Source organism: Oncorhynchus mykiss, chromosome 27, assembly GCF_057628025.1.
Source record: "Oncorhynchus mykiss isolate SJ-2025 chromosome 27, ASM5762802v1, whole genome shotgun sequence".
Taxonomy (NCBI): domain Eukaryota; kingdom Metazoa; phylum Chordata; class Actinopteri; order Salmoniformes; family Salmonidae; genus Oncorhynchus; species Oncorhynchus mykiss.
In genome coordinates, this window is record NC_143048.1 from 8,446,625 (window position 1) to 8,469,757 (window position 23,133).

Genomic DNA, 23,133 nt, shown 5'->3' on the forward strand with positions numbered 1-23,133 from the left:
TTTCGTATTTTTATTTTTTTTAGTCAAGGGGAGGGTTGTGTAATTTGTAATTGATTAAATATCATATTGCTCGGGGTTTGATGAGACAGACAGACAGAGACAGAGATTTACATTAGGGAGCAGTCTAAATGTACACAATTGTTCCCTAGAGGACAATGAGGGAGGGTCATGTTTATTCAATTTAAATCAGGGGGAGGGCTTAGTATTTGTTGTATTTAGTCCGGGGGAGGGTCATGTGATTTGTAATACAATAAATGTGGTATTGCTCAGGGTTTGAGAATTAGTTGCTTATTATAGTATTTCAATGTCTGCCCGATGATGCCCCTCATCCCTGATTCTTTGCTGGGTGTGCAATATCAAGTGTGCCTAGTGTGTTCTCAATAAAATGATCCATAGCCTATACTATAGGCCAGATGAAGAGCGTGCTCAGAGAAGCACAGGACAAAGTTATATTTCTAAGAAAATGTACTTCCTGAGTTTTTGCACTCTTGGGATGGTGTATATAGAACTAAGCTACCCTGCATTACACATGGCAATGGACTGGACTTTCCAATCATGAGCCCCAGCCTGCCCTGCTCTTACTGATGGAACAACAAGGTCTCACAGTTTCACATCAGCCATTAGACGTTAATCCATGCTTCTCAAACGTCACATTGTGAAGTTGTTCCAAACGTTACATTTCCAAGTGATTAAGGTTACGTTTAGGCACTAACTCCACATTTTTAAGGTTAGGGTTAAAATATCGGCATTTATTCCAAAATCTTAAAAGTTGGGCATTAACCCCTGAATGGTTAAAGTAAGGGTTAAGGTTTGGAATAGGCTTCAAACAAAGATCTAAAAAAAAACTTTTTAATCGCTGGATTAGAACATGCAACCTTTGGCACCAGAGGCAGATACTTACCTACTTGAAGGTAACACCGCTTACTGTTAGCCATAGTGTCCAGTTTCCATGTCATCTCCTGACATCCTCAGACATGGATGAATGTCGAATACTGACTTCTATCACCAGTGACCTAGCTGGATCTGAACCCTTTTGTTCTGCCTAACCAATGACTGTGCTGTGTATGGTGGCACTTCAGGAGTTGAGTCAAAGGCTACGAGAAGTCCTAATTCATTTCAACAGTCTTCATTTGAATTGGACTTTAAGGCTACTAACAACAATGTAGCTTTGTGTTGGCGCCTATTTCTTCCTATTCAAAGAACAAGAGGTAGGCCTACCTGTTTGACAGACAAAATTATAGTCTACTATGAATATATTTGGATTCTGTCAGCCAATTTCTTCAGTCACCATGCACTCCTTAATAAATATCCCAGTGTCAGTGAAGATCGTGGTGTGTTAAGTTAAAACCAGGGCTCGAATTTGAGGGGGTTTGAGAGGGTAATTTGGCTTTCCATGAGGAGGAGATGCACTGCAGTACTTAATGTAGCTGGTGGCCACACCAGATACTGACTGTTACTTTTGATTTTGACCCCCCTTTGTTCAGGGACACATTATTCCATTTCTGTCACATGTCTGTGGAACTTGTCTGTTGTTGAATCTTGTTATGTTCATACAAATATTTACACGCGTTAAGTTTGCTGAAAATCAACGCAGTTGACCGTGAGAGGACGTTTCTTTTTTTTGCTGAGTTTATATTCCTATGCCAGAGTCAACACAAATCTATTCCGTAACAACAATACCGTGTTACAAGTGTTTATAGGCCATACCTGATGATATGCGGCTGCTGTGTTATACCTCAAATGTACTTCTCTTGAATTCATTGCTGATCAGATACAACTGAAGTATCTGGTTCTGTTGTTTTTACAGTTGATAGACAACTTTGGCACTGTTTCAAACTTAGACTATCCTCTTTTTTTTTTAACAATAGCCCGTATAGAAATCAAAACGTCTCCGGTGCTGCAGCATGCGCTCATTCGTTGTCACGCTCTGTTGTGGTATTAAATAAAAGTCACCTCTTGTCTCCAGTCATTCATTATTATTTTGGGTATAAGGGGAGGGTCACTTGTTTTTTTTTTTCAAGCGTTCAGGGAGGGTCGGGTAAACATATATTTTTACTAAAGGGAGGGCCATCCATCTTGCTTTCCCGAGAGGTCTGGTTTTCTTCAGGTATCCCTCATTATAAACAATGTACAGTCCCTTGCAGTAGTTATACTCCTTTCTTTCCTATGAGTTTCACATAACTAACACTAAATCATTTCTGGAGATGAATCACAAAGCACTCTACATTCCTTATAGATGAAACAGAAATAAGCGTGCAGTCTCCCCCAAAATATTAGATTAAAAAAAATACAAATATAACATAGGAGAGATGGGAGGCGTGAGTGGATATGAGGGTTGCATATACTTAGAAAAGAGAAAGGCCAGCCATCTTAGACCCTCCTATCTCAGGTAAATATCCTTACCGTAAGATTAGAAAAACAGATGGGATTTCTAATCATTCAAACACAACACTGGAATCAGAGCCCAGAATGGATTGGCCTACATTCACATATTTTACATAGTGTAGCAGCCATTGGGCATAACTACAGTAGACACAATGCATTCTGTGATTTTAGAAGGTACAGTAAAGGAACAGATTAACACAAGAACCATGGTCCTGTGTTAAAGTGCAATATGCCTTTCCTGCTACTCCCTTAGCTAGCGGCCATCTTTTCATCTGTCCACCCATCGATCTATCCATCTTGATCTGTCAATCTAGCATCATTCTGAGAGGACTTCATGGTGCGGTGTTCAGAGAGGAAGGACAAAGAAGGCCGCCAGCGGTCTTTAGGGACAGGATGCGGCGAGGTCGCTGGAAAGGAAGTGGCATCACGGACTTTCCAGCTGCAGAGGGAACAATGAGAGTTAACATACGCTATACATACAAACGTACAGTATGTGGACACCGCTTCAAATGAGTGGATTTGGCTATTTCAGCCACACCCGTTTCTGACGGGTGTATATAATCGAGCACACAGCCATAGACAAACATTGGCAGTAGAATGGCCTTACTGAAGAGCTCAGTGACGTTCAACGTTGCACCGTCATAGGATGCCACCCTTCTAACAAGTCAGTTCGTCAAATTTCTAAACTGCTATAGATGCCCCGGTCAACTGTAAGTGCTGTTACTGTGAAGTGGAAACTTCTCGGAGCAACAACGACTCAGCCGCGAAGTGGTAGGCCACACAAGCTCACAGAACGGGACCGGTGAGTTCTGAAGCCCGTTGGCGCGTAAAATCGCCTGTCCTCGGTTGCAACACTCACTATAGTTCCAAACTGCCTCTGGAAGCAACGTCAGCACAATAACTATTAGTCAGGAGCGTCATGAAATGGGTTTCCATGGCCGAGCAGGCGCACACAAGACTAAGATCACCATGCGCAATCCCAAGCGTCGGCTGGAGTGGTGTTAAGCTCGCCGCCATTGGACTCCGGAGCAGTGGGAACGCATTCTATGGAGTGATGAATTATGCTGCACCAAAATGGTCTGGGGCTGTTTTTCATAGTTCGAGCTAGATCCCTTAGTTGGGGCGGCAGGTAGCCTGGCGGGTAGAAGTGTTGGACCAGTAAACAAAAGGTCGCTGGATCGAATCCCTGAGCTGACAAGGTAAAAATCTGTAATTTTGTCCCTGAGCAAGGCAGTTAACCCACTGTTCCAGGGCTATTCTGTGCTTCCAACTTTGTGGCAACAGTTTGGGGAAGGCCCTTTCCTGTTTCAGCATGACAATGCTAGCGTGAACAACGTGAGGTCCTTACAGAAATGGTTTGTCGAGATTGGTGTGGAAGAACTTGACTGGCCTGCACAGAGCCCTGACCTCTAGCCCATCAAACACCTTTGGGATGAATTGGAATGCCGACTGCGAGCCAGGCCTAATCGCCCAACATTAGTGCCTGACCTCACTAACGCTTGTGACTGAATGGAAGCAAGTCCCCGAAGCAATGTTCCAACATCTATTAGAAAGCCTTCACAGAAGAATGGAGGCTCTTATAGCAGCAGAGGAGGGACAAACTCCATATTAATGCCCATGACTTTGGAATGAGGTGTTCGACAAGCAGGTGTCCACATACTTTTGGTCAAGTAGTGTAAGTCAATGGAAGGTGAGCTGTGTATTAGGTGTGTATTGCATGGTGTGGTTTGATGGAACACAGGCAATCCAGGTAGTTTCTCTTCATCTCACCTGCATCTTGCTGTAGATCCAGGGCAGTAGGCTGGACACCTTGGTGTAGACTCCCGGCCTGTTACTCTGCCCACAGCCGGTGCCCCAGCTGGTCACGCCCACCAGCTGCCAAAGGTTGTCACTGGCTTGGCACACCAGAGGACCACCACTGTCTCCCTGTGAGAGAAGAGGAGAGAATGGATGAATGAACAGTTGAAGTGAGGGGCCAAGGTGTGGAAAGCACCTGCTACAACATACTGTATGTTTTCATGTCGTGGATAGCAGATGAGGTAGAAGGGAATTTGAGTAGAGGGAGAGACGATTTCCTCAGCCCAAAGGCGTCTAAGATGAGGACAAGAGTTGGTGAGTAGCAGGAGAGGACAGCTGTGGATTAACGAAATTCCAAATTTTAACGAGTAATGTTGGCACCAAACGTTCTAAGACAGTAAGTTAGACTCTGGGAAGAATTTAGAATTTTGCTGTCATGGAACATCTGGTGTCCTTACGGAGGTCAGTTTGACAAACTCTGCATCTATGGCTCTGTAAAGAAGAAAAAAATAAGCATATTTGTTTTGTATGTTAATGGAATAGGGAGAGATAAGAGGTGAAAGGTCGGAGAAAGAGTGCTGAAAGAGTCGTCGGCCAAAATGGAACCCATGCTGACAGCGGCACACTGTACACGTGCTCCAGAGGCAGCGGCTTAAACCTCTAGAGCACCCCAGGGGCCTCATTTCTAACCGTTGCGTAAATTTCACACTAGAAATAGATTTAGAACGTTTCCCGTTCTAAATCAGACTTGACGTAAAACTGCGCGTGTGAACAAGCATTTATAACTCAGCCTGGAAAACACCCTCCATTCAACTTTTATGGTAACACTAAAGCCTTCTATTTTCCGTACAACTTGGAACTATTGGAATTGGGCCACGACAGTTTCTAAAAGAAAGAGCAATTGCGATGTTTTTGGAGGTGTTGGCAAAGGACTGGGACAGTTTCTGAAAGAGAAAACAATGGCTAATTGTTGTGGACCTGCCGTCAGAACATTTTAGTTCCACAATGTTTTGCATTGACTTTCCCCCCCCAACCTAAATATGCCGGACTGCGAATTCTGAAACATTGTCTGGGCGACTCAAAACATTTTAAATTACAGTCGGCTACTCACAGTAGTTGCATACATGATGCAATGTAAAATATCAACTGTAATGTTCACCTGTTAAATTCAACTGTCTGTTCGCCTGATAAATTCAACTGTACGTGCTGCCTATGGGATCGCATAGGCGACAGCAGAACTTGAAATACACAGCCGATCTATTTACTAGGCTACTAGGCCCAATTAAATGAGATGTGCTTGGTATTTTTTTTTTTAACATGGCTACTTCGTGAATGCATCACGGCCCAAAAACAAGGTGAGGGATTTATTCTGCAATGGTTATAATAATAAAATCAAATAGGGAATAGATGTGTCTAATTATTTTAGATTCCAAAAACCCCCAAAACATTTTCGCTCTTCTCACTAGTGGCAAATGGCTACATCTTGTTTTCCTTTTTTAAATTGCACGTCATCCTATCCCCTTTTTGCACAAAATACTTACTTGCCTGCTTGCAATACAATACTTCAAGCACTAGAAAATGTGTTTAGGCATGGTCTGACGTTTGCGTGGAGGTAAGCATATTCTCACGCCGAGTTCAGTTTGTATAAATGCCAACTTTTGCGGTAAAACTCCAGCACGCATGTTTTTGGGGTATATTTTGTACGTACGCAATGTTTACAAAATGAGTCCCAAGCCCTGTAAATAGAATAATTCAACTACAATATGTGGACATGTACCTGACAGGAGTCCCTGCCCCCGTTGAGATCTCCGGCACACAGCATGTTGTTGGAAACACTGCCGGAGTATACCTTGGAGCTGTTACACACACGCACGTCGATGATGTCAACGGCCACCTCCATCAGGTCTTTGGAGGGTTTCGCTGTGAAGGGACACATACAGTACCCGGTCATTCTCCAAACACACACACACTTCAGCTAGCGACACTATGGCTAGTTGCACTATGCGAACTGTAGCTCTACTGTATATAGCATGTGTTTTCTGCAATGACAGGACATTGAGATTGGATGAATGACGCAGGTGTAGCCTCCTTTCTCCACATCACTCTCTTTATATCACAGAGACAGACAGGCCATATGGCAATTCTGGGAAATGCCAGATGGGCTGGTTCATTTTTAACCCAGTGGGCCTGTCTAAATTGTTGTTGTTTCTTGTGGAAAATGATTTTAAAAAAGGGCTGGTGTGGGGGCCTTGAGGATAGAAATGGGCCGGTGTGTGAGAAATACCCGGTCCGAATTCTGGTCCCAGTCTGTCCCTGTTGTTTCACTCTAGATAAGCATGATTGAATTTAGTATAGTCCATTTCTCACTCCCTTGTCTGTCTTCCTACCTGCCCCCTCATCTGTTGTTCCGAATCCCGAGGTCCAGCATTTTGTTCCATGGGGGAATGTCTGGTCAAAGGCTGGCAAACAGGCAGGCTGAACTGCATCTGAATAAAAAAACACAAAGTTAAGTTAGATTAACAGAGTGGGCATTCTGACCTCAGACACATACGTAACACACAGTTACAAAAATGACACACACCATGCATCCCAGACATTTAGAGCTGAAAAGGGCAAACATTTTTACAGTGCTGTACCAACATTGATGCTAGCGTTTCCCTAGCATTTTCGAAGGAATAGAGCCGGACTCACTAGTGAAGTCCACTGGTGAGGCCAGCTTCAGTATGGCGATGTCCTGGTCGTTGGTTACATTGTTGTAGTTCTCATTCACGATGATCTTCTTGACGAGGTAGGGAGGAGGAAGCTGGTCTTGTGACACCACTCCTCCATACACACGCCACCTACTGGCATCAAGAACCGGGTGGAACGACCTTCAATGGGCACGGGGAAAAAATACAATAAAATATATATTCATTTACTTCTCAAACCAAGGCTGTAGCTCATGACACAGATGATGTTATTAGTATGGTAATAAGGTGTATAATTGAGTTGAGATTGGTTGTCACGGTGAGGGTTGTTGAGGGGTTGTCATGCTGCTTATTCTTGAGTCATGCTGAGCAAGTTTCTGCACAGATTTACTACTAGTCTGTTATTTATATGGATAAGTGTAAGTGAAAGGACTGACAATCTCCTGAGGCAAATGGCGCGTTTATGACCCTGTCAGAAACATGGAAATACAAGCTTCAGAGAGGGGGGGGGGGGGGGTATCCATTTGAATTGTCCTCTAATTAGCCATTAAAAGTCAGAATCCCTAGCATCATCTGAGTACTCCTTGTATTTTTGGACATGCTAAACTCTGACTAAGGAAATTGCTTAGACAACAGCATTTTTGGCCTTTAACACTGTTTACGAGCAATATAGCTGTACTTTCAGTTTATGGTCGGAGCAGCTAGCTTGCCGTTAGTCAATTGGCATTCTCAGCGAGTTCAAAACAATTCGGATTTCACTCCGACTTGTCATGAACGCAGATCTACATAGCGTGTCTAGAATTAGAACCAAGGGATCCGTTTGGAACTGAGCATTGTTGTCCTCTAGTCACTGACCTGGGGAAGCAGTGGGCAGCTGTCACCACAAAGTCAGGGGACACCAGGATCCCTCCACAGATGTGTGATCCACCAAAGTGGAGAGAGAGTTGCCAGGGCCATTGGCCCAGCTTGGCAACACTGCCCCCTATAATCCGGGAGGACAACTGTTGACGTCCACAATCTTGGAAAAGGGGAAGATGTTTGTATCTAATTATAACTAGAAGTCAGATTTCAAATAGAAGGTTGATATAGACCTGCCTGGTGAAATATGAACATACCAATACACTTCAGAGAGACAGTATTCTGGTCTGGGCAGGACGAGCTACACAGCAACACAAGCACAACCATGTCAGGAACTTAGGACCTAACATTAAAATCATTAAAATCTTTATTTATACTAGGTAAGTCAGTTAAGAACAAATTCTTATTTTCAATGACGGCCTAGTGTGTTAGCTGCCTGTTCAGGGGCAGAATGACAAATTTGCACCTTGTCAGCTCGGGGATTTGAACTTGCAACCTTCTGGTTACTAGTCCAACGCTCTAACCACTAGGCTACCCTGCCGCCATCACTCCCTCAACATTACTGGGACTAAAATGAGTCAATACATATGTGCTAAGGTTTGTAGAGGGGTTCTCTCACCTGACATTGACCTGGCCCTGGATGGGTAAAGACGATCTGTTGTTCAGGGTTAGCCCAATTGACTGCTGGGACTTCACTGCCTTGGTTGCAAAGGACCTGCACGGTCAACACACACAAATACATTTGGATTCTGTCTGCCAAAGCAATACGAGAATCAATTCCCCTCCCATGAAGCATTCCCAGAAAGTCAATTTGCCACAGGCACACCAACCCCAGAGAGAGAGAGGAGCGCAGAGATTCAATCTGAGAGTAAATACTGAAAATGGCAGCAGTGAAATTAGACGTCACCAAGCAAATGTCTGTGAGAGAAAGTAGTTGCTTTGAGAGGTAGCGTATACAAAAAAGGCTATTGTGAGAGAAAGTGATTGCTCTCTAAAGGTAGCTTATGAAATGGCTGTTGTGAGAGAAAGTGATTGCTCTCTAAAGGTAGCTTATGAAATGGTTGTTGTGAGAGAAAGTGATTGCTCTCTAAAGGTAGCTTATGAAATGGCTGCTGTGAGAGAAAGTGATTGCTCTCTAAAGGTAGCTTATGAAATGGCTGTTGTGAAATAAGGTGATGTCTTACTTTCTGAAGCCCAGTTGGGCACAGGTTCGGTTGGCGTAGCTCTGGTCCCATCCCTGGTAACACACTGGGAGAAAACGACCATCCTGAGACGTTCTGACCTGAAGAGCACCGTCAGCTCCAAACCTCACTGGAGAGAGAGGGAGAGGAGGGGATAGAATAACAAGATACGAAAAGGGCTATGTTTCTCTGCTTGTCATACCGCGAGTGTACATCTACCTGTCCACCTGGCTTTCATCTCTGTACATCTACCTGTCCACCTGGCTTTCATCTCTGTACACCTACCTGTCCACCTGGCTTTCATCTCTGTACACCTACCTGTCCACCTGGCTTTCATCTCTGTACACCTACCTGTCCACCTGTCTTTCATCTCTGTACACCTACCTGTCCACCTGGCTTTCATCTCTGTACACCTACCTGTCCACCTGGCTTTCATCTCTGTACACCTACCTGTCCACCTGGCTTTCATCTCTGTACACCTACCTGTCCACCTGGCTTTCATCTCTGTACATCTACCTGTCCACCTGGCTTTCATCTCTGTACATCTACCTGTCCACCTGGCTTTCATCTCTGTACATCTACCTGTCCACCTGGCTTTCATCTCTGTACATCTACCTGTCCACCTGGCTTTCATCTCTGTACACCTACCTGCAAGCGCGTATGTCTGTCTGTTGTGTTGTGCGTGTGAGAGTGTGCTTACCACAGCTGGACTCGTCCGTGCCCAGTTGGCAGTCCCGCAGAGCGTCACATTGGACGGTGGAGTTGGAGCAGGTGTCGTGAGCGGGCACGCTCAACTGCTTCTCAGGGTGCCCCTCATCCTCACTGTCATGGTGGTCGAGGATGGCAGCCGTAGTTGCCAACCTGGTACCGTAATGCACTACACACAGGGAGGGAGGGAGAGAGGGAGAGGGAGAGAGGGAGAGAGATGGGGGCACGGAGAACAGGTAAGGGTGGGGAAAGGGTGGGGTGAAGAGGAGAGACGGAGGAAGTGGTAGCAGAGGAAGACTGTCAATGTCTGTACAAATACAGAAAGGAAAGGGAAAGGGGAGGGGGATACCTAGTCAGTTGCACAACTGAATTGCATTCAACCGAAATGTGTCTCCCGCATTTAACCCGGCCCCTCCTGAATCAGAGAGTAGCTTCCAAATGAATGAGTAAACAGGCACACATATACACGAGCAACAACAACGTGAGTAAATATGACGACAGCCCTGGCCTTACCTCCGAGCCAGATGGCAATGGCCAGGAGGAGCAGCAGAACGGTGCCTCCTGAGCCACCAAAGCACTTGGCACTATGCTGGCAGCATTTGTGTTTCCTCTTGTTGTCAGGAAGAGCTGGAACAACACACAACGTACACGTCAAAACAGATGTATCTTCCCCAGGAGACCATATACAAAAGCGTACACTGAGTGTGCAAGAAAATTAAGAACACCTTCCTAATATTGAGTCGCACTCCCGTTTGCCTTCAACATTGGGTCATGGACTCTACATGGTGTCGAAAGCGCTCCACAGAGATACTGGCCAATGTTGACTCCGATGCTTCCCATAGTTATGTCAGGTTGGCTGGATGTCCTTTGGGTGGTGGACCATTCTTGAAACCCACGGGAAACTGTTGAGCGTGGAAAAAAATCCAGCAGGATTGCAGTTTCTTTACACACTTAACCCAGTGTGCCTGGCACCTACTGTCTTGCCCATTCACCCTCCGAATGGCACACATACACAATCTGTGTCTCAATTGTCTCAAGGCTTAAAAATCCTTTTTTAACCGGTCTCCCCCCCTTCATCTACACTGATTTGAAGTGGATTTAACGAGTGAAATCAAATCAGATGTCACAGCTTTCACCTGGACTCACCTGGTCAGTCTATGTCACGGACAGAGCAGGTGCTCCTAATGTTCTGTGCACTCAGTGTATAGACACCACATAATGCAGAACACATAACTCGGGAGTTAAAATCCTATTTCTTTCTCAAGGATGTTTTTTGTATTGCTACCACTTCTGTTGAAACTTGTATCATTTTACACACATTGTCGTCCCCTGAAAGCAAATAAGGAATGGAGGGAACTAGACTGGGACAGAACTGGGATAGTCAGGCACTAGATAGAGAGTACGACTCACATATACTGGGCTGGCAGATGTGTTGCGCAACCACTGGTGGGGGGTGCTGGGGGATGTAGTATAGCTGGTTGGGAGGAGTGGGCCTTGGACCCGCTCCATAGACTGCCTCTTCATAGGACTGGAGGGGCGGGAGGGTGTGCACCTCAACAGAGTAGTATGGAGGAGGGAGCTCGTTCTGCAGGGGAGAACGCAGAGGAAAAGGCAAAAGGTTAAGCAGTCGGTCATTCAAAAAAAATATACGCATCAAAAAGCTCATCTGGCGACTTAAAGTCCCAGTGTTTTGTATCATATTGTATATATTTAACACTGTAAAAGTGTAAAAAATAAAAAAGGTGATCAGTTTTATTTCCTGATAGTTCCTGGTTGATAATACAATCTACACAGGACCTTCAAAATGACGTCGCTAGACGGTATCGGTTTAAGGCCCAGCACAGTCAAAACCGTGATTTTCCTGTGTTTTATATAATAATACTTTGAAATTGTACAAAATATGATAATGCCCTTTTAATTGTAAGAGCTGTTGGAAAAGAGAGTCTGGAATGTCATTGTTTTGTTGGGGTGGTGTTTTGGGCTGCTTGGTGACATCACTAGGTGGTAAATTAGTTAATAGACCAATAAGAAAGAGGGTTAACAAACCTCTCTACCAATAACAGCTTAGGAAAATTCTTGCTTGAGAAATTGCTCTTTGCTAAAAAGCTATTTTAATTGAGAACAATCACAGTAAGGTACTTAATTATTAGCCAGAAATGATTTTATATTGAGATAAAAATGTAGATTGGACATTTAACAGCCCAATAACAGAATTCAAAACCGTTCTGCCAATAACAGCTAGTTTTCAGTTTTCTCTGCTCCACTCAGTTCACTCCTAGACAATCTTAGCAAAATGATTTTTTGAGAAAGTTTTTTTGCTAAAAAAGCTATTTTTGTTTCTTTTTTACTAATTGAATGGAAAAATATTACAGAAAGGCACTGATTTGTTTGCCAGAAATGATTTGATATTGAGATAAAAAAAAATTAGCGGCTGCATTGAGCCTTTAATAATCCCCAGTAAAACAACTTCCATGCAGGAACCCCGATTCATCCATAAACAGGGTATGGGGTGCTGCCTAGAGGACACATGCTGATTGCGAACAGGGCTTACAGATGGTTGACGGCAGGTGAAAAACAACCACATTCTAGTATCTACAGGTTAGATATCACTCATTGTCGGCCATAATCATATCATCCTCATGGAGCAAGTTTGAGATCCCAACACCTGAATAACCAACTCGGGCACAATGGAAGGTGCCATGTCTCTAGGCAACAATGTGCCGAGCTTCCCAATTGGCCCCTTATTCATTTCCTCCACTCTTTATCGTGCTCTCATTTCTGCTTTATATTCATCTGCTCCCCATAGCGCTATCAAGCATCTCAGACAATAGAGCTAATCAACGTTGCCAAGGACAAGCTCACATTGTCCCCCTCCCAGGAGTCTCTATTGTTGCCACCGAGAAGAAAGGTGGCTGCCATTGAGACAACAGAACAGCAAATTCCAAAAGGAAGTTGTGGTCGACCCCCTGTCCCTGTCCCATCCCTGGCTGGCTGCTGCCAGGTTGTATCACACACGCAGGTGACTTGTGACCCACTTCAAACACAGGTGCAGGTCAGTCAGTGTGATAGTGTGCTCCCCCCCCCCCCCCCCCCCGGGGGGGCTGGACAGACAGCCAGGGTTCAATATTGCCTTTGAGTTCTGTCTCTCTTTTCTCTTTTCCTTGCCGCTAAACGGACACCTTTTCACTTTGCACTGTGTGTGTGTGTGTGTGTGTGGGGGGGGGGGGGGGGTGAATTCCAGTCATGTTGTTTCCTTGTAGGGATGACATTGCTTTTAACTTCCCGAACTCGTTCTGATGTTGGGACTTTGGCTGATCTGCACATGGCAATATTTATGTTGCAATGACCGACATGGAAAGAATCGGCTTCCTGTACAACATTCAGGCACACACACAAATTACCCCCCACGCTGATTCCCACCGTTAGGTTCTAAATAAACAGAATAAAAACTAAACAACTAGATAAAGCTCAAACCAAGTGTATTCACCCACCGGGTCAAACAGCTGCGAAGACAAAGACATGTTTACACGAGCACATATTTATACCTTCGTCCCATACGGAGTCTCCTCCTCGCACATCTGGACAGCCAATACATCTCTGTTGCTAGACAGGACTTTAGTGATTCCTGTTCTCTCACTTCATCTGACCTGACCTCTGCCTAAATTCCTCACTCCTCCCCAAATCACGGCCGTCCTGCCTTATCTGTTGACTGCAACCAGACTGTGGCCCTTCTCCTCCCCTTAGGACACCCGAGACGCAACAATAACATGTTCTTCCTGCACTCCCCTTTCTCACCCAGTAGATTTCCATACCCTCAGTTCTTCCATGGTCACATGAATAAGGCTATTTCCCCATTTCGAGTTCAAGAAGTTAGTACCCAACACCACAACAGATGAGCAGTGTGCTCTGCTCTACACCTACAGTGGATGTGCTATGGATTGGTGGAGATTTACACAACATTGCAAGATTCTTAGGTGGAGTTTTGATTTCAGAGGGCCTAGGCTGTAGTGAATGATCACAAGGATCATTAGAGCCTATAGGTCTACAGCAGACGTGGATCATATTGAAGTGTCTGTCTGGTTGAGGATGAAGAGCACAACACAAAAACAAAGATGGGACTTACTGTTGTCTGTCTCGGTGACAGAGAGAAGACTCCAGGGCTCAGTCAGTAATAATACCAGTTTATAACCTCAACTTTCTCTTTGGTAAACAGCTCCAGTTTCATGACCATAGGCACCAGACTCCCAACACAAACAAACCAGAATGCTGCCCCAAGTGGATATTCAGTTGGTGGAAGAGCCGGCTTGCCTGAATTCCCAACTGAATCGACATGAACAATGTCTATTGACCTCAGGTTTTAGTTACATTTCAAAGGGAAGACCGTACTTCTAAACAATGAAGTTGTTAAATACTGTAACTTTGAACTTCAATTCCAAAGAGTACCTTTGAGCTCAATAGCAGATGTGTAGGTAGCCCACATTGATTGTTGATTCATTAATCGAGACAGATAAATCCTCTCTGTCACAGACGGAACGCAACAGTAGCAGGGTAGAGTGGCCCTATTGGCCTCATTTCCACCAAAAGCCTTAGTTCACAATCTGCCCCCGTATTTTGGTACCACAAACTGGGTGAATAAGACTGGTTTGAGACATAAAACCACTATCCATTTCGATGAAGAACCCCGGCTTTTCAACACAATATTTTCCGCATGGGAGTATTCAACATCATTTCAACACACCATGCGAAGCAACACGGTATAGAGACCGGAGACAGAGGCCACCGCAATGAGATCATACAGGGCTCCAGCTACACACCAGCTTGACCCTGTGCCTCGGTCTCCTGGTAAACATATCAACACAAACTGGTTCACATATCCTGCAATCTGTCCATGACGTGGCAAAAAGTACTTCTAGTCAAATGACCCACCCCGACAGAGGGAAAGTGAGAGCACGAGTACAGCATGGTCAGTGTGTGAGAAAGACAAGTGTCTTGCTTTGGAAGCTGGTGACAGAAGTCAGCCCAGGGGAAACAGGTAGAGAAGCAGAGAACAAGGAGGAGAGGATAAAGGAAGAACTTACAGGGTCATGCTTTGCCATCGGACGCTGGGGGAGCAGTGAGGAGAGTGGAGGTGAGACCTGGTAGGAGAGGCTTTTCACAGGGCCACTCAAACAGTCCCAGAACAGTGATCAGAGCATGCTGACGCCACATTTGACACTCCTTCTTTCCTCTCGCTGTCTGTCCCTGAACCCCTCCACCCAGGCCACACAGGTGGGACTGCCCCCTCCCCCCCATCCAACCCCTCCCTCTCTCATCTCCTCTTCACTGAAAGTGGTGTGTCCCAGTGCGCTACTTTCCCACCCGCCAGACCGGTTTCAAGGTAGCCAAGGAGAGACAAAGATTGATTCACACCGTGTGGCCTGCTCCATTCCGGCTCAGGTGACACCAGCTGGGCAATCAGAGCCAGGGACCAAAATGGCGTCCTCTCAGACAGACACATTTTTATTTATGTGGCAGATCTTTTTCGCAGGACCTCCGGTTGAAAAAGTCTGTCTGCCTGTATATCACTCGTGTGATGTAGAGTCGTTCCAAATACATAGCAGTTAATCCAGTACCAATATGTATACATTATATTGAGTTTAAATAATTTTCAAACTCAAATAAATGTTAGTGAAATGAACCGTCCTTAGGGAAACAAATAGAATGGCGCCGTGTCAACACAGTTGACGAACTTTCGATATCTTACTCAATATGCCTTTGAGAGCCCACAGTATTTATAGAAAGTGCTTTGTCATAAAAACAAGAGCTTCCTTATGGGAAGAATGTGTTTAATATGTAAGGTGTGTGTGTGTGTGTGTGTGTGTGTGTGTCCCACCCACCACCTTGTGTAACTGTTTTTGTGTGCATCCTTGGGTAAAGGTAGAACATATTTCATTTGTGATGTCACGGTGTACAAAAAGGAGCCTAGACTGCATTCCTTCTACTAGAGAAAGCACATGCATGCAGACAAGCATCCGTAATCACACACACACACGCGCGCACACACACATTTTAAAGTCAAATGATCTTAGTTTTATTATTGAAAGCCTCAATAGAATGTTTCTTATTTTCATTAGCTCAAACGCTTCTTCCTCCCAGTGGTGTAAAGTACTTAAGTAAAAACACTTTAAAGTACGACATAAGTTGTTTTTTGGGGTTTCTGTAATTTACTATCTATATTTTTGACAACTTGTACTTTTACTTCACTACATTCCTTTAGAAAATATTGTACTTTTTACTCCATACAAAAGTACTCGTTACATTTTGAATGCCTAGCAAGACAGGAAAATGGTCCAATTAATGCACTTATCAACAGAACACCATGGTCATCCCTACTGCCTCTGATCTGGTGGACTCACTAAACACACATTCTTTGTTTGTAAATGATGTCTGAATGTTGGAGTGTGCCCCTGGCTGTAGATTTGTACATTTGTAAATCTGTAAATAAAAAAAAAATGGAAAATGGTGCCATCTGGTTTGCTTAATATAAGGAATTTGAAATGATTTATACTTTTACTTTTGATACTTAAGTATATTTGAGCAATTACATTTACTTTTGATACAAGAATATTTTAAACTAAATAGTTTAAGACTTTTACTCAAGTGAAATTTTACTGGGAGACTTTTACTTTCGCTTGAGTCATTTTCTATTAAGGGATCTTTACTTTTACTCAAGTATGAAAATTGGGTACTTTTTTCATCACTGCTTCCTCCTAAACTTTGGACACTAGGAAAATTAACAAAAAGGAAGGAGCTACCGACAATCATCTATGGTCAAGTTTACCATAACAAAAGATGCCGCCTTCAGCAGAATATGACGCAGACTTTAAAAACTGAAATCAGCATTTACAGAGGCAATGTAATGGTACATATGTTAACTCAAAGCAATGAACACAGACCTTGAGGGTGGGTAACGGTTGGCTAATGTAATCATCATAAAAGGTGAAAATATGTTAATTTATGCTATTTGTTCACCAGACATAGACGTATCAGGATTCGTACATGCTTCCAGGAGAGTGCATCTTAAAAAGCATATCAAAAGATTGGGAAGGTGACACCTCAGCTTGACAATTAAGTTGCATTAACCACTTATCACCACCAGGGGGAGATAGACACCAGATTCGATGTACCATGCGCTATCTACTGCTCTCAACTAGATGTCATCGTTATGGACCACCAAACCACGATTGTCTCAACTCAACTCAGCTGCATTTGTGTGGTGGTGTCCATTTTCAGAAGAGAAACCAACAGAGACATAGATCGAAAGAGAAATAGTACTGATGTTGAATTACTAGAAAAAGGAAGTGGACAGGAGACAAAAGCGAGAGACAGTAGCTAAAATAATCCAATTAAATTACATTTTATTTGTCACATGCTTTGTAAACATCCGGTGTAGGCTAACAGTAAAATGCTTACTTACGGGTCCTGGGAAGACAAAAAAACAATAACACAATACACTACACAGTGTAATAATGTGTTTGTGTACGTGATTGACTCTACATACATTAGTGAGAGAAAATGGATTGGGGTGCTCACAGTGCTTGGAGGGGAAACATTCAATGTGCCAGTGGATGAGAGGGCACATGAGACGTGGCTTCAGTTCATGTCAGGAGAGAGATAACAATGGTAGTGGAGTGGACGTCACCTCGTAATCAGGGAACAGGAGGGGACTTAGCTGTAAATACAAACAGCAGAGACATTCCATTACAACTGCGCCATCGTAGGTTAGGACAACAAGTTTCTCCATGAAGTTAAACTCAGACATCTCAGAATTCACCAAGGTCAAACACAGACTGCGCATCTCACCCACTTGACACATCAAAGTAGCTCAAGAAACGTTCCTGAATAAAGCCCTGATCATCCACATAGCTGACGATAACTGACAACTGCAAGCAGACTGGTGGCACCATAGCTCCCAGAGTGGTGGGGCAATTTAAACCTCCTAGGGCCTGGAGTTTTTCCTTATTGGTTAACCTAACCAGGAAAACTCTGGACCCTACGAGGTATGACAGTGATTAATCAGTTGTAAAAAGGTTTTATACAGGCTATGATGGGACCAGTTTTTCCTAATCAGGTCAAATGTTGTTGTTTTTTAACCCTGAAAAAAAAACTGCTGGCCTAGAGGTGTGAAAACCCTGTCAAACTGCAGCAACTTTATACTTGTTCATATGAATTATATTTAGACTAGACTAACAGGGGGGTTTCCTCTACCCAGACAGAGACAACAACTGATAGAAGATAGAATTCCCTGGGCTGAGCTTGCTTTTATGCATGTTTGCATCACGCAGGCCTATGCAACTGTAGGCCTAATAACAAATGTACTGTCTTCACTATTTTGTTGATTGATTCATTCCAGTTAATCATGTTGGATATTAAACGCCTAGTCAGCCCAAGTTTTAATATACACAACATTTGATCACATTCACATATTCTCCTGACACACAAATGGACTATAAATACATAACGTTACCAATTTGTTGCACATAGGCTGTATGCAGCTGCTAGTATTAGTAGCCTACAGTTGATCAGAATGGAAAAATTGTCTCGTTTTCATCCCATACAGCAAGTCAGATATCCGATGTTTAGGTGTGGCCTAGGCTGCTGCAACATTTTAGTAATGAGTTTTTGCTTGTGTCTGTCCGGTGTGATGTGTTATCACGTTTGCTAAATAAATTCAGAAGGAAAGTGGAAAGCCTACGTGAGCGCCCGAAAAAATGCGCTCCGTCAACCTCTTTAATCGGATGATGCGATGGAAATTATCAAATCATTCTGAATTGATTTCGACATCCCATAAACCAAAGTCGAAAGTTCCATATGTGCAGCAAGTAAAGCATCTTAACGTGCAATTACCGCTGCAAGCTCCTTGTAGTTGCCCTTGTAGGCAGAACTTTCCCTCTCGTCGTGTACTTTAATAGCCAACTCCTGTATGCCCATGTGTGCACTTAGTGGTGTCGATAAACCGCTTGATAACATACCTGTTTCTTCATACCTTCTCGTTGTGCTGCGCAGTTTGAATAAGCAGCCCTTCGTCCATTACATAACCGATGCGGGTTTTTCCCAGAAGCTTGAATTTGATGGAGATTTACAGTGCATGAGGAAAGTATTCAGACCCCTTGACTTTTTCAATATTTTGTTACGTTACAGCCTAATTCTAAAACGGATTAAATAAAGTAAAATTCCTCAGCAATTTACACACAATAGCCCATAATGACAAAGCAAAAACAGGTTTGTTGAAATTTTAGCAAACAGAAATACCTTATGTACAGTACCAGTCGAAAGTAGGACACACCTACACATTCCAGGGTTGTTCTTTATTTTTTAATAGTTTTTTTTTACATTGGAGAATAATAGTGAATATATCAAAACTGATGTAACACATATGGAATCATGTAGCAACCAATGAGGTGTTTAACAAATCTAAATATATTTTATATTTGAGATTCTTCAAAGTAAACACCCTTTGCCTTGATGACTGCTTTGCACACTCTTAGCATTTTCTCAACCAGCTTCACCTGGAATGCTTCTCCAACAGTCTTGAAGGAGTTCCCACATATGCTGAGCACTGTTTTTGCTTTGTCATTATGGGTTATTGTGTGTAGATTGACGGGGGGGACGACAATTTAATCTATTTTAGAATAATGCTGTAACCTAACAAAATGTGGAAAAAGTCAAGGGGTCTGAATACTTTCCGAAGGCACTATATATGCTCCCTGCTTTTGTTATGCCTTTTAATTGAATGATCAATGTTCTTCAGGTCACTGTACCCACCTTTCACCCAAGACTCAGACTTTCCAAAAGCAGGCAAGGCCAGCAATACAGGTGACTTGATGGCAGGCTGGCTCCCCTCAGCTATACTTTGATACCAATTGGTGTTGAACGCTCTCACCTTTTCATCTTTTTAATGAAACTGATCTCAGGCAGAGGTCGACCTTCAGTTTTATTTTGCAAAGTGTCAGTGCAGGTTGTCCGGGTGGCCATTTGATTAGCTATTTAGTAGTCTTGTTTAGCAGTCTTATGGCTTGGGGTGGAAGCTGTTCAGGGTCCTGTTGGTTTCAGACTTGGTGCACTGGTACCGCTTTGCCGTGCAGTAGCAGAAAGAACAGTCTATGTCTTGGGTGGCTGGAGTTCAACCATTTTTGGGGCCTTCCTCTTACACCGCCTGGTATAGAGGTCCTGGATGGCAGGGAGCTCGGCCCCAATGATGTAGTGCATGCACAGTACACACAACCAGTGGTGGAAAAAGTACCCAATTGTCATACTTAAGTAAAAGTAAAAATACCTTAAAAGACAATTGCTCAAGTAAAAGTCACCCAGTAAAATACTACTTGAGTAAAATTCTAAAAGTTTTTGGTTGTAAATGTAAATGTATCAAAAGTAAATGTATAAATAATTAAACATTTGTTATATTAAGCAAAACAGAGGACAATATATATATATATTTTTTTTTTAAATGTATGGATAGCCAGGGGCACAGTTCAACACTCAGACATAATTTACAAACAAAGCATTTGTGCTTAGTGAGTCTGCCAGATCAGAGGCAGTAGGGATGACCAGGCATGTTTTCTTGACAAGTGCGTGAATGTCTTGCTAAGCATTCAAAATGTAACGAGTACTTTTGGGTGTCAGAGAAAATGTAAGGAGTAAAAAGCACATTATTTTCTTTAGGAATGTAGTGGAGTATAAGTAAAAGTTGTTAAAAATATAAATAGTAAAGTAAAGTACAGATACCCCCAAAAAACAACTTAAGTAGTACTTAAGTAAAAATACTTTTAAGTACTTTACACCACTGCACACTACCTTCTGTTGCACCTTGCAATCAGATGTCGATCAGTTGCCACACCAAGCAGTGATGCAGCCAGTCAAGCTGCTCTCAATGGTTCCGTTTTAGAACTTTGAGGATCTGAGGGCCCATGCCAAATCTTAGCCAGGATCTAGGTGCAGAGTGAAGAGTTCAGTTCCAGGGTCTTGAGGTTGGTGACGAGCGTGGAGGGGACTATGGTGTTGAGTGCTGGGTTGTAGCAATGAACAGTCTACTTACTTGGTTTTACGTTGTTCAGGTGGGAGATTGCAATATAGATGGCATCATCTGAATATCTGTTGTGGCGTTATGCATATCGGAGTGGGTCCAGGTAGGGCTGGGCAGGATACCATATTGTATGATATACTGGTATTGAAGCAGGGACCGATTTGGGTTTTTACTTAACCTTCTACGCAAGTATTTGAATGTTTGGTTTGTTAAATGTGATAAGGCATGTGCAATGTCAATTTTTATAGTTTACTTCTCTACTGGAGTCATCTCTCTCCGCTCTTTCTCTCGGTTAAACTTTCCACAGACCTTGCCACCACCCCCGTCACTCAAGGAGCGCATTTAATGTTCCTCAATCACGAGACACTTGCTTTCAGTCTGCATGGTCAATGCAGCACATGCAACAATGTTGATGACAACAATGCTGTTTCCAATTTGCTTCTTAATATAAATCCACTAGCGTTCTATAATTACACTATTAGTTTGTGTTTCTTACATCAGCAAACAGTTTATTTTCTTATCAAGTTGCCCTAAATCTTGTGAGACGCTAATTGTTAGCCGCGAATGCTAATACATGTACTGAGTAAGAGCAATCGTAGCAAGCTAATACAGCCTGATCATAACCAGTGATGGTGTAAACCTAAATCAGCATGTTGTATGTGCAACAAACAGTATCTTCTAAATCAACGAGGAGTGTGCAAAGCAAGAATATTTGAGCTACATTAAGTAGCTAAGAGAGAACCTTGCAATGTAGCCAACGCTTATATGGTCCCAAAGGAAACACTTCACAACACTTTAGTTCCTACCCCGTAGTGATGGGTTGTTCGCGAACGAGTAGGAGCAGGCTCGCAAATCAGAAGAGCCGAATCTATTTATAAAAAATATAAAAAAATTATCAAAATATGTAAATAAATAGAATTAACCAATTCAAATAACGAAAAAATTAATAAAATAGTATATGCCTAAAGGCTCAATCCACACACATTCGTTCTGACTGTCTGCTCAGACTAACAGCCTCAACTGTTGTTCCTGTCAATCAGACACGCAGTGTCAACCAATGAACCAAAGATGCGTGAGGGAGGGCCGAGCCAACTCACTCACAGTCACACACTTAGCAGCCGAGCAGTGATGCCAATTTAGCAATTGTGTTGCTAGATTTAGCAACTTTTCAGAGTACCCTGGCAACTTTTTTTCGAACAGCACCTAGCAACAAATTGATCTACTTTTAAAAATGTATTTGGAACTTTTAGCAACTTTTGAAAAGTGACTCAAACGCTAAAATGCACGCATTTTCCCTCTAAATGACACAAAAACGATTTTCTCTGTCACACACTCAGTCACAACACACGTGCCTAGCTGCAAAAGTGCATTGGAAGTGACGTAGCAGGCGCTCCGCTCGTGCACAGGCAGCAGCAGGCCAGTAGCAATTTCAGCAAATTGAAAATCGTTGTTGGCTGACTGCAGCAGCAGTAGTATGCATTTGATCTTGAACAGAACTTACAACATCAATCAACATGTCTCAATCAAAATTGTACAGCCAGAAGTACAGAAAGGAGTGGGAGTCTGTACCTGAATTTAAAGGGTGGCTGAAGCCAGTAATTGGGGATGATTGTCGGGCATACTGTGCGTACTGACATCAAAAAAACATTGTTCTACAGCAAAGCATATAAATAAATCAAAACCGTACAAGGCAGTCTACATTACCACAGTTGGTTAAAAAATGGAAGAACTGAACTCCACTTTGAGTTGACCAAGGCCAGTGAGCATTGCTACATTGTGGATGTGCTCCACGCCATGTACATGGACATGACCAACTATGTCTACCTGACATTCTTGAAATCAATCCTGTCCGACGTACAAGTTGCAGTGAAGTCATTTGAGGGAGAGCAAACAGATCCTGTCAAGCTTTTGGACAATCTGGTACACCTCTTAACATCAATTTGCAGCAGAGTAGTCAACCCTATGGCAAAAATTGATGCCCTGAAGGATGCCCTTGATGGACGTCTCAGTCCATCACCTACCTTCGGTACCTTTTCGAGAGCACGGTGTACCAACTCAGTCTTGCGCCAGAGGACAAAAAGGTAATTCGGAGACAGTGCATCAACTACATTGTTGCTTTAAGCAAGGAGCTGCAAGCAAGGCTCCCATACAATTGTGAAGCCTTGCGAAACATGGCCTTGTTCAGTGTTAAGGAAACGCTAAATCACAATAAAGGCTACTGGGATACCAGCCCCAAACAATTGATACAATTGTTTCCCAATGGAGAAACATCCATCTGTTTAGGTGGGACTCAACTGAAAATACAGTTGAGTTTTGGAGTGAAGTCAGTGACTAGACGGAATCTTCCGGGTCAAATCCATTTGAAGAACTGTGCAAAGCTGCACTCGCTGCCCTCTCCTTGCCACACTCAAATGCGGAGGTTGAACGGCTGTTCAGCCAAATGAGTGTGGTCAAG

General features: G+C 43.3%; 1 protein-coding gene across 2 annotated transcripts; it reads right to left on the reverse strand.

Moving 5' to 3' along the window:
- Positions 1-7: 7 nt before the first annotated feature.
- LOC110507060 (transmembrane protease serine 13) lies at positions 8-15,361 on the reverse strand. Of its 2 annotated transcripts, none has more exons than XM_036965050.2 (13): positions 14,695-15,361; positions 11,027-11,201; positions 10,130-10,243; positions 9,609-9,785; positions 8,912-9,038; positions 8,347-8,442; positions 7,985-8,028; positions 7,725-7,887; positions 6,874-7,052; positions 6,570-6,668; positions 5,960-6,102; positions 4,156-4,311; positions 8-2,824 (listed from the first exon to the last, which is right to left on the reverse strand). In XM_036965050.2, the coding sequence occupies exons 1-13, from the start codon at positions 14,710-14,712 to the stop codon at positions 2,810-2,812; spliced, it is 1,506 nt and encodes a 501-aa protein (XP_036820945.2). In that variant the 5' UTR covers positions 14,713-15,361; the 3' UTR covers positions 8-2,809. The 2 variants fall into 2 exon arrangements, with proteins under 2 accessions (XP_036820945.2, XP_090080450.1); XM_090224324.1 differs by lacking the exon at positions 14,695-15,361 and adding an exon at positions 13,162-13,340.
- Between the last annotated feature and the right edge of the window lie 7,772 nt (positions 15,362-23,133).